This window comes from Lytechinus variegatus, chromosome 1 (assembly GCF_018143015.1).
Source record: "Lytechinus variegatus isolate NC3 chromosome 1, Lvar_3.0, whole genome shotgun sequence".
Classification (NCBI taxonomy): domain Eukaryota; kingdom Metazoa; phylum Echinodermata; class Echinoidea; order Temnopleuroida; family Toxopneustidae; genus Lytechinus; species Lytechinus variegatus.
In genome coordinates, this window is record NC_054740.1 from 75,754,845 (window position 1) to 75,767,550 (window position 12,706).

The 12,706-nt window shown below is 35.5% G+C and overlaps 1 protein-coding gene across 14 annotated transcripts in view; it reads right to left on the bottom strand.

The window, feature by feature from the left end:
* LOC121423244 (titin homolog) overlaps nt 1–12,706 on the bottom strand; it is a 58,363-nt gene that overhangs the window by 12,884 nt on the left and 32,773 nt on the right. For 10 of the 14 annotated variants that reach the window (XM_041618587.1, XM_041618600.1, XM_041618614.1 and 7 more), the window contains 8 exons: nt 10,727–10,833; nt 9,809–10,117; nt 9,181–9,436; nt 7,333–7,392; nt 3,929–4,510; nt 2,336–2,488; nt 1,531–1,749; nt 868–945 (listed from right to left, as the gene is read on the bottom strand). In XM_041618587.1, coding sequence (XP_041474521.1) covers nt 868–945; nt 1,531–1,749; nt 2,336–2,488; nt 3,929–4,510; nt 7,333–7,392; nt 9,181–9,436; nt 9,809–10,117; nt 10,727–10,833 — 1,764 coding nt within the window. The remainder of the gene's footprint in view (nt 1–867; nt 946–1,530; nt 1,750–2,335; nt 2,489–3,928; nt 4,511–7,332; nt 7,393–9,180; nt 9,437–9,808; nt 10,118–10,726; nt 10,834–12,706) is intronic. The other 4 variants (XM_041618629.1, XM_041618671.1, XM_041618593.1 and 1 more) reach the window with 3 other exon arrangements.

The window sequence follows — 12,706 nt, forward strand, 5'->3', positions numbered from 1 at the left end:
CTGTGGAACTTAAACTATGTGAATAATATGATGTTCATTTGACAGGGAAGATTTCTTCAACATTTCCTTACCACCAAGTTTTCAGTGTACAGAGTTAAATTCGTATGACGATGCCGGGAATGCCAAAACCAACGAGACAAAGAGTAAAAAACCAACACATTAAAAAACACATGAGAAATGGCAAAAGAAGATTTAACTAAATTAGTGTATTTTTGTTATCAATGTTTTTTTTTCATACGAGTCACATTGGTAAATGTATCAATAAACATGATTCTTTATCATCATTACGTCAAACCCCCGTTTGGAGAAAGACCGCAGTTCAGATTGCAAACTGCAGTTCTAGACCCCAATTTTCATTTGAAAATCTCAATAACATTTCCAAGCCCCGATAAACCCTTCTTGGCCAGGTAATCCCGTTGTCTCAATTTCACCTCCACAGGCCAGTAAATGAGCGTTGAGCCAAGGACGAAATGATAAACAACAGCTGTGCTATTACGTAAGACTTCTCTGCCTGTAGTAGGACCTTCGGAATGAAATTATTGTATTCGATATTTAATCACGTTTTCAAAGGCATATTGTATTCAGAAATCCAATGTTAGTCCATTTTCAATTTCGAACGAAGAAAATCGACCTCGAAATAAGGAAAGTAAGTAAATAAAATGACAGCATGCTTTGCAGGGACCGCGCTCGGGCTGTTGTGTTATCTTCGGACCGAGGTCAAGAAACAGGTGTTTTGATACTTAAATATTATTGCTTGCTTGGGGCAGTGGGTTTGTCGTACTTGGAGAAGAGAATTGATTGAGGGAAATTGGGGTATAGTGTTCTCAAATGGAGGTTTTCATCATGCAAACACAAACCACCACTCACGCTTTGGTTGTTCCTTTGGAGGCTCTGGAGTCATAGGCTTGTACAGAAGGATGTCAGTCTTACTCTCCTTAGGCACACCTAAAGCAAACATCAGACAAAAAAAGAAAAAAAATACAATTAATGAAAATCATCACAGAAGATGTGGGCAACCACAATCTGTATTATAGTAATTCACTTTAAAATGAACCATAAGTATGACGGACACACGAGACTAAGGTTATTAGTACCTTACACCATCTGAATTTCTAAATTTAAGTCAGAACAATACAAGTCAAGTTTTATTAGAAATGATACTGTTGTACATTACCTTCCCTGAAAAAGTATAATGTCATATCATTGAAAATGCAAGTTTGCTGGAGACTGTTTGAATTTCCGAATGCTGTATGCTAAATTTGGGTATGTACTTGTAAAATATATCATGAAAATGTGTTCATAGTGCCAACTTTTACATGTCAATACTGAAACGCCCCTCCCCCCCATTGTAACAGCGCAGCTGTAACGTACATTATGTTTCAAAGAATGAATTTCTACCCAATCCTCATTTTCCTCAGCTGAGATGAAAGCAGGACAGGATTTATAAATTTCTCTTTCTTGCATACAGCAACATGAAGTAGAATAATTTGTTATTTTATCTATAGTCTTGTGAGTTCTATGAAATCTTACCAACAATGAATGCATCCTTGTCATCCTCTTCTGCATCCTTAGACTTCTTACTCTTAGAACTCTTGGAACTCTTGGAGCTCTTGTTACTCTTGGTACTGGTCTTGGTACTCATGCTTCCCTTCTTGGACTTGGAACTACTCTGATCCAGGAGTCCTGTCTCCTGGACTATTTTGGCAAGTTCGTCATTCAGCTTGGCATCAGAGTCATCTGCTGGTTTCTCTTCAGAGGGGGAAGAAGAAGAATGAAGTTTGAGGGGTATATATCAAGTGAAAGAGAGACATACTGATGAGAAGAAATGAGTGAGTAAAAACAATACAAAAGTTGGAATCTAAAAAGAACAGATATATACAGTATCAGATAGAAATGAACATTGTTAAGATGTTGAAAAAAGTAGAATTGTATGCAGGGTGGGATCTAATGTTTAATACAGGATGGGGTACAGATATCTCATGTAAAGTTTATCATTCAGAGAAAATAACATGTTTTCTTCAGAGTTCTCAAAGAGGCAAATTTCAAATAATCAATAAGAAAGTGTTGTAGTGTAACCAGATATAAATCTAAAGAGAGAGAAAAATGAAGAGGGATTTATGCTTAAAAAAATTGGTACGTTGTCACTGAATATTGTCAATTTTCTGATAAAAAAAGCATCTGTGTGTTGGGTAGACGGATGGGGTGGGAGGCCTGACCCCAGCTTCCACATATGCATGCAGATATTTATAGTAGAATAATAGAAACACAGAAATCAGAGGAAAGTATCAGATGAAAAGATATTGATAGGAAGGATGACATATGGTGCTGTGCTTACCTGGTTCTGGAGGAGCTCTTACAACCAGAGTAGACTTCTCCGTATCTTTCTTCTCTGCCACACCAAGATTAGTGACACCAAAACCCAAGGGACCATTCTCTTGTGCACCATCTCCAGTAGCATCTCCTTTCTTACTATCAGCAGATTTAGAACCTAATGAGAAACAATCACATCATGTGTGAATGTGTATCACTCATATGGTTTGTTTGTTAACCCAGGTGGGTGTTTCATAAAGCTGTTCGTAAAGTTACAAACAACTTTACGAACGACTGGAACATGTTCTTAGGTCATAACTCAATTACATAGGGATATCACAGAGCACAAGAAAGGATCACCAGTTGTTCGTAAAGTCGTATCTTACGAACAGCTTTATGAAACACCCACCAGGTAATAGTGTGAGAGACAACTCTTTCCCAAATATTTGAGTTATAACCGTTTTCCTTTTGCTCACAATGGAATGAAAGTTCTTCATATCAGACACCTACAGTGTGTACTTAATATGCTTTAACCCCTCAATATTTTTTTTTTATACTGTGCAAGAAAAAACCTTTTAAAGTTATTTTTTATTTCTGATATATTTTAATTACTAATATCAGTGGCTTAATTCACATGACCTCTTGATAAACCTGATTGTTTCAAGTAGACTGGTGCTGGTGCAATTATCATGACAGCCACTCCCTTTCAGATAGATTTATCTTATGGGTCCTTACAACAGAAGGGCAGATCTAATACTGAAAGCAAATTTAACGGCTTGGCTTGGACCACTCTAGCACAGCCCCACAATTACTGGAAGGGGTGACAGCATTTATAATGTGATGACATGCCCCATTGCCTCAAACAGAATATTTGAGAAATCACATCAGTTCACAACAATTCAAATCTGTATAAATCCACAGCTAATCACTTAAAACAAAAAAAGAGGAAAATTATTCAGCAATTAATCTATTTTGTATCTTTCAAAACTTCACCTGTTTTAAACTGTGTAGACTGATAAAAGGTGAATTAAAACAGCTAATCCTGAATTTCTTTGTAAAAAATTGCATATTGAAATACTATTATGATCATCATAAAAGAAGTGCACCAATGTGAAACCTGCAGAGAATACTGTTATGGAAAGCATTCCTGAGTAACATGAGCCAATAAGCTGAGCATTGTTAAGTACCTCGATATAAACTTTTCTGATCATGGCAAGCCAGGAAAACACAATGTTTGTCTGCAAGTTTTTTGATGATATACTGCAGTAAATGTTGGTGTTTTTTAATATCATGACTACAAATCAAACAAACACATTCATGTGTCCCATCACCTCATACACATACAGTGCAAAACACACAAGTATTGACAAAATCTTGTGTGAGAGTAGACCATCATCAAGTGAGACCTATCTTGCATCTCTAATGAGGAGGAAACTGGATTATCTATCAAGTTTTTTAAACACTTTTCTTGATAGACATACTTCTCTACAATCTCTTCACTTGTCTTGTTCATTGTGCATAATCAAATGTGCATCCGTTTGATCCCCAAGGACATCACAAGATATACAGCAACCTGACACACACACACACACACCACACACACTCAAGCAAAGCTTACTCTTTCTCCTTTTACTCTCTTTCTCTTTCACAACCGGCACCTTGACTGGTTCTGCCCCTATACTCAATTCCACCTGCGGTTGTGGCTGAGGAGAAGGTGCCTTGGGCGGTGCACTCGACGGTGCAGGCGGCACTGCCTTCACTTCGGTTACCTCACCTTTTGGAGAATCTACAACTACTGATGGTGCTTTAGATGACACCTTTGATGGTGTCCCAGATGGTGCCCCAGACGGTACCCTAGATGATGCCTTTGAAGCTGCTGATGCCGGTGGCTTCGGGGTAAGTACCGCCAATGCTGACTTGACACCATCATCAATGGTCTCCTTGGCTGCCTCTTCCTCCATCACTGACGCCCGGCTCCTCACCGTAAACTCCTTTTCTGAAACTGTCTTTATTTCATCTTCTTCATCTTCCTCTGTGTCGCCACCGTAGTCGGTGGTAGATGCAATAGACTCAATAATGATCTTCCTTTCGCTGATGTCCTCTACGACAACAATGTCTTGGTGATTGAGGTTATCTTGATTTTCAATCATTTCTGAAACCTCTTCACCAATCTTCACATTGATGTTTTCTTCTGCTACACCTGTAACCATGGTAGATGCATTACAAATACTCTTTACTTTCTCAAACATAAACAATAATCCAATCTAAATTCTTTTGGTAGACTTCACTGATATTCACAGAATATTTGTTGAGTTGAGTAAAATGCCTTAAAATTTTTCTTTAGCTCTTGGCTATATTAAGCCTCAATGTATGCCTTTAAAAAAGGGGGAAAATCAATAGATTTTGTCATGATTGTATTAAACAAATTTTATTTCATAAGATTAAGGTCTTCAAGATCAAAATATTCTATATAAAAACAGTATTGTTTCATCATTTTCTCTTTCTCAATATGCATAAATGGGAAACTACTATGCGTAAGAAGGCTGACTTTGATAAACAGAAAACCACAATCCTAATTTCAAACTTCTAGCATTGCTATAAATTAAATCGTAAGATCTTTTATCATTTTTGAATGAATATTAGCAATAATCATGATTTTTCACTTATATCTTTACAAAAACAAATTTATACAACGAAGTGGTAAAAGGTTATGAACAAAGATAATATCCAAGATATGTAAACAAAATTGAAATCAATAATTGAACTCACTTTAAACACAGCTGATGATAAAAATTAGTAACGCACTCAGAAACAAGAAATATTAGTAAACCAGAATTGAAAAGCTCCATGTGCACCAAGAGTACAAACAAATCAACATTACAAACAAATCAACATTAGGAACTGTCAGGATTTACCATTACATGTATTTTCATGATGGTTAAATTTCCCTCAAAATTCAACTTCAATACTACATCTATTTCTTCTACTTTTGATATTATAATACACTATTTTACTTTATCTCCTTATATTTTTTGCTGTTACTCATATAACATAAAGTCTTTTTTTTTTGCTTTACTGGCCAAAACTGTTCATATTTAATGCATACTTTATAAAAAAATCTTTTGAAAATGTTTTTTGTTGTTGATAGGATGGTGATAAAATTGCCAGTCATATTAACTTTGGCCTTTATTGGTTTCATTTTTAAGTCCAATCACATATTCATGTACCTGACATAGATGTCATTGGCATACATACAAAATTTCGAATGGAAGATACAAGTATATTGGACATGTACCGATCTTTATTAAGATACAAGCATCTGGCTTACCATAACATTAGGACCATTAGAAGGAAATTTTCACCTACATGTTTGAGAAAGTGAAAGCCCAGCACCTCAGTGTATACGAAAAGAACATTAAATGTGATGTTAACATTGAAGAAAAGAGAAATTACATCAAAACAATTTCTTGCTTGAACACAGTTACTTGTTTGAAGATACAGGTAGACCTGTTTACAAAGAGTTGAGTATGACTTAGTGTAGCACATAAATGTCCAGTTTGATAGTATTGGTCAGATCATGCTAAGAGGGCCCATGCTACTGTGTATCAATTAATAAGATTGCATGTTGCATATGATGTGCAAGTCAGAACTGAGCATGACTTCAAGTCACACTAAACTCTTTGTAAAACATCCCCCTAGGCCCGTTTTTATGAGAATTTCAATTGCTCTGATCAACTCAACTATGGAAAGCCGTCAATGTCATAATTCTTCATGTAGAAAATTCACAAAAAATCCCCCTGGAAATAAAGGAACACACAGATTTGTCATGGCAACGATACACGCATGTTAATATGTCATATATAAAAAAAACAATTTGGACAGACATATGCATTCTATATGTTGGAGTCGGTGGCTTTCCTTATTTGTGGTTGATTGGATGAATCATAACTCTTTGTATTCAGACAGGGCCCAGACTCCGGACTGTTCATCATTATCGTATCCCCAACCAGCTGCAACCAATAGCTGGTGTACGTTATATCTGAATTGCTACCCTGATAAAAGCATTTCTTCATGCTGACATTTCAGGTTACCACAAGTGCAGGGGGGGGGGGGGACAGGACAGGAACTAAAATTATACATGAAGAATTTACTTTGCACAATCCACATTGTGCCATAATGAAATTGATTTTGTTTAAAGTTTTTTAAACCAAATTGTCAAATGTCAAAAATTTTTAACTTCCATAAAGATAATGCCAGGAATGCATGTTCATGCATGTTTGGTTTTACTGTGCCCCACCCCATTGGCTTTTGTGTGTTGTTTGATAGATAAACATATAACACTTTGCACATAATGCTCCAAATACAATACAATCAAGTTACATTATTACATGAAGATGAGTTTTATTGAAACCACTGACACAAATTAGAAAAAAAAAGATTAAGACCATCCACCAATGCTTGTAGAATAAGAGAAATCACATGAAATACAAAGAACCAAGAGAATACAAAGATAACAGATTAGTTTGAAATTAAAGCTCACTGCACTCTTATCAGATCAAATGTGGATCCATTTCCATCTCCATCACCAAGTAATTGAATCAAGATCAAGACTTCTGAAGTCACATGGTTTTAACAATCATAAATTACGGGATACTGAAAACGCAATGGGTAAGGTACAGACTCAGATAGTGTGTACGCTCATTTTGTCCAAATCCATCACACTTCTTCTTTTGCATTGTTTTCAAAGATTCGTGAGGGTCCACTTATCAATTCAAAGCTATCAAGACATATTAATGATTTGAGGTTTATTTCTTTCTTTTTTATGATTCTTACAGTCCACAGAATAACAAATTTCAAATGTAATGCAAGAATCATAAATCAGGATCAGCAGTACAGAAAAGAGTAACTTTTCATATCATTACTTTTTTTTGCAAAAAATGGACCAAAATTGATCTGCATAGTGTGCAATGTGCAATAGATGACACCGCAAGAAGAGAGATAGTGCAAAGACAAGATACATACGGGATATAAGACTTTCTAAATCAGCATCAGACAGGGTATCTAGCGTGTCAGGATCTGAAGCTGTTAATAAAAAACAAAGCATGGGATAAATGAATCTGCAAATCATATACTAGTACATCAAGCAGCTTAAGCTTTATAATAGTCAAACACAACATTGAAAGCAAACTGAGTAGGGAGTAATGTGAAGCTCTAAATCATTAATAAGTATGAACAACAATAAATCAATTAATTAGTAACTTGAGAAGGATAATTCAGTTACAGGTATAGTAATATGCAGATATATCATTAATTCAGTATTTTCAACACTTGGCATAATCTCCTTCTATTCATTTATTCAACCATGCATTCGTTCATTCTCACCCACTTATTCACTCACTCACTCACCAACCCATTCACCCACCAACCCATCCACTCACTAACTTACCAACTCACTAACTCACTCACTCACTCACCAACTCACCTACTCACTCACCAACTCATCCACTCACTCACCAACTCACCCACTCACCAACTCACCACCCCACTCACTCACTCACTCACTAACTCACCAACTCACCTCACCCACTCAACCAACAACCAATCACTCACAGACTCACTAATCAACTCACTCAATAACTTCCTCACCCACCCCACTCACATACTGACTCACTCACTCATTGCCCAATGGGTGAAAATAATCTCAAAAATCTAATAAGTAATAAATGCAAAAGAATGTTATAACTAAACTGGTAAAGTGGGCAAGATAGCATCAAGTGAGTGGTTACATTTGCAACTGAATAAGCCTTTAATTGGCGTAACAGCATGAAAATATTCAATACTACAATATCTTCATGAATTTTGTAACGGAGTTATTACTTATTTACTATGTTGGTAACAAAAATAACACAAGATTCATTACATTGAAGATTTACAAATTACAAACCTGCATTCAAATATCAGTACTTGTGATAAATGTAGGTTACATGTTCATTTAATCAAGCAATTACCAGTTGATAGCATTCACAACAGATGAGTTCACATTTAACACAAATTCTGTAAAGTTCCATTCCTTCTTGCTCTTCCAGTTGCAGAGCCAGTTTAATGTTACATTTACAATATCATTATAATATAACATGATTTTCTTCAAGAGTCAGCAGAACTGAAGCTTGTGAATATCATTTTGAGATCTTCATGTCTAAACTTTAACCTACAGTATATCATAAACAAAGAATGTACACTGCAACCCTCTTCCCATATTACAGATACAATATCTGGGTCAAATGCATACAGTTTTATCAAAGATTCCTTTTTTCCCTAGAATTTCTCAATTCACAATCACAACACAATTAAACTGTAAAGATTAGATTTATTTTTACTCATCCATGTCAACATGATTGGGGCAAGTGAAATGATACTTGAAGATTTTTTCCACTTGGAAAAAATATTGTTGATTAATAATATTCTACTCTAAACGTCCTTCATAATCCAAGAGATAATGCAATGCCTTGGATACATTCCTCAAATTGGAGAAATAGCAATCAGAAATTACAAAACAGTATAGAAAGAAAAAAAAAGGAAAATGCTGAGTCTTTGAATACACCTTCAATAGATTTTTTCTCACATTAGGACATCATAAGGGTGAGAGATTGCTCCTCCCTTTTTCCTCCTAATTGCAGATGGAAACAGAAAATCAGAACAGATGGTGGGACGTTTACAAAATGAGGCCCAGAAACATTCAAATCCAAAATAAAAGATCGGAGGGGCAAGCTAGTATCAATAATAGTTTGCCCCTCCAATCTTTTGTCTGATCAGAACATTATAGCAACACTGATACGCCCCAACAATCTTCCAAACCTTCAATACACATACCTTTCAGAAGATGACGGAGAAGAGTGACTGCAGCCTCTGCCGAGTGTATTCGTCTGATTTTCCTGGTACGTCTGGAGGACATCGGCGTGGTTCTCTCATACGGCTCGACTTTTTCCTCCAGCATGGACGAGGTATCAGATTCATTGTCGAGGGAATTCCGGCGACGCCTGTATGGGGCTGACCGAACACGCTCTGGGTAAGTATCCTCTTCTGTGAAAAGCTCGCCAAGTTTGCCTGACCAGATTTCTGCTGCCATCTGAAAAGAAAGAAATGAAATAATTTTTTGCGAAGGTTAATGCAATGTAGTTTATGAAGAAGTGATATTAGGTAATGTTTGCAAGGTATTGTTGGTGATTGTGAAGATCACAGCTAAGAATAAAGATACAATGCATAATTTCTGATATATTCATACAACCTGGGGGAACATTACATGAAGATTTTTATCAGTGATTTTCACGAACATTTGTTATAAGCTACTGAAAATCCTTGCATCTGATTGGCTGAGAGCAAAGTAATAAGATAAAGTGAAAATCCCAGACAAAACTCTTCATGGAATGCTCCTGTTATAAAGCGAGAAGCCACTTATTACTTCTATGATTTTCTTTGCATTCTTGTCTTTTAAGCTTACCATAGCATCTTCAGCCAGATCCCGTCCAGACTTTGGTCTCTGCATAATCTCATCTACTACCACTGATGCTGCTTCTACCAGCTGTTCTAGCTGAGCTTCAACCGTCCTGGGTCGTGACCTGACGCTTCCTGCAACAGACACAGGAGCTTCCAGAAGAGAGGACATCCCACTTCCTGATTTGATGTCGCCATCTTCCCCTGCTTCTCCTTCATTATCTTTGTTTTCATCATCAACTAAGTCTACTTCTATTTCTACTTCACTCTCTGACCCGGCTACGGAGCCTCCTCTCTTGGATGATATATCTGCCTGCTGTAAGAAATGTTCAAATGCATCTGATAATAACATAATGTAAGGAGAATCTTTACCAAGACATGTTGTTTAGGATGCTGTCTCTTTGGCTATTGCTTTAAAGGATTAATTATTTGTCCTGTAATCATAGCAAAACTTAGAGAATGCTAGATTATTTTCAAAGGTGGAGTAGCCCACCATTAATTGATGGTGATTTACTTTGAAAACCAGATAAAATGATGATTTAATAAACAAAATAAATTTGTTTGCTTGCTAAGAATGCACGATATAGAGTTAGAGCATGAATGAGATCAATACAAAATTTTGAAGAGCCACATGACTATTTCTCTTGTTCATGCAGTATGTCGACAGAAGTGAGTCAAGTTGTTGACGGCAATTGACTAAAGTGGGAAAAGGATTAATGATGAATTAATGATATTTCATAATGGACACTCAATAATATCTTACTATAACAACTTTGATAAATTGCAGCAATGTTTATCCTTACAAAATTTCTTACAAGTAATAGAATACAAACAAGTGACAAAAATAAACCATCATTATAGATATTCATGATAATGATAATCATAGAAAAAAATATTAATCAAGATAATCTGACTCCGATTCTACCTGATCATCTCCTTCACCCTTTACACTGTCAGGCTTGGACCGGTCAGGTTGACCGGGCCAATTGTCTTCCTTTTCATCATCAGATAATTCACCAATAGTATCATCATCTGAAACAAATTAAAAACAAACATGGTTTGAAAAAAATAAGAGAACTATTTCATTATCGACTCCACTTTCATGAAATATTAATGGCAGATCTCCTTGCGAGCAGTGAGCAATAATATGTGGTGATTTTCAAAGTTATAATTTCAAGATTGTGAATGCTTTGGTCATGTCCTTTTTTTTGGGGGGGGGGATATCGGGTGGTGTGAGGAAATCTTTAAATAAACGTGCTTGGAGGAAAATACAAAAATTATGGGCAGATATAAATTTGTTTTAAGATAAAAAAATGGTGAAGGCAAAAAAAAACAGTCCACATGTACATATAAAGCTACAGGTACATGGATGAAAAAAAAAACACCCCAAAGTCTAATACAAATGAACATACATTGTAAATGAGTTATTTATATAAAAATAATACAAATCTACATAAAAAAGGAACACATGTACAAAAAATATTTTCCAAAACCCGAAAACAAAAACAAACATACAAGAATTCAAGGAAAAATTTAATAAAAATGCTCTATTCTAAATATTGATAAAGCTACCCGATTCAATAACCATCAAAATTTTACTCAACCATAAAGAGACCAGTGTAGCTAAGTGAATCATGTGATTATACTGATAGTTATGCTTGCACATTGCCTTTGGCATAATTATGGACAAAATCATCAGGCAATTTCCTTTTGTTCAAAATTCACAAACAACACATCACATAAATAAACATAACTCATCATTTTTTTCTATTTTTTTCAGCACGTATATGAACTATTCCTAGCTACGTGGGAAATTACTGCACAATTCCACAGCAAATTTTTCAATCTTGTGTTTTTCTTTTTACGTCAAACTTTGCATTTGATTGTTTTCTAAGAAAATTTCTCTGCAATGATTTTGCAACCCACATATAATTGCGTACAAAATGTAATCACTTTTGTTTTTCATGAAAATATAATAGCAAATAATAGAAAAGAAAAAAAATATACCATGCTTATGATGGAATTGAGCTAAAAAAAGGAGATAATGATTAATGCTTTAGAATTGAAATATGAACTTGAAGTAAAAATATACCCAGTTTAAAGGTAAATGCTAGTTTTGGTAACGATATCAAAATGAGTTTGTACAGAATCCAATGAAATGACCACTAAAGTGTCTGTTTGTATAAATAAAACGCATGTGCCAAAGGATTCTGAAAGAAATTGTGTAATTGCTGAGAAATCAGCAAATAAGCACGGGATTCGGGTAGGGCGTCGGGCCCGACGCCCTAAGCAATAACTATACATTGTCCCATGTGCGCTTATCTGTGTTGGGGATTTTCGGTGTGAACATTTTTCAGCGTAGATTTCAAGATTTCACAAAGTCCAGTTGATGTAACTGTACCAGATCTAGATCCTCGATGATTTACTGGCAATTAAGCCTTGTTTTACAGACTTTCTCATGAAATCAATGTTAACTGCAACTACTGGAATTTCTCTTTAACTGATAAAATCAAAGAAGGGCATTATCTTGAAGCTTACAGACAAGACTAGGACCTGAACAACAAAGGTTTGCAATGATCTGTACATATGAAAGAATAATTCTGATTGGTTCTTGCTCAGTGTTCTGAACAAAACTGGCATGCAACCATGATCATGATTGGCCATTTCATTTTAGTAACTGACTGCACACCTCTGTACAGAGTCTAGATGTTAGGTGAGCTAGACATAAACAGACAAAAAGAGTCAATTCTAATTTTTTGCTAGGTAATAAAAAAATATTCACCCCTTTTTTTATAAAATAGATGAACAATTAAAAACCAAATAATAAAAACCTTGATAAAGGCATGTAAGTTTGTTTTTGCCAGGCATACTCTTGTCTGCATGTTTCATGTTATCACATTTTTTC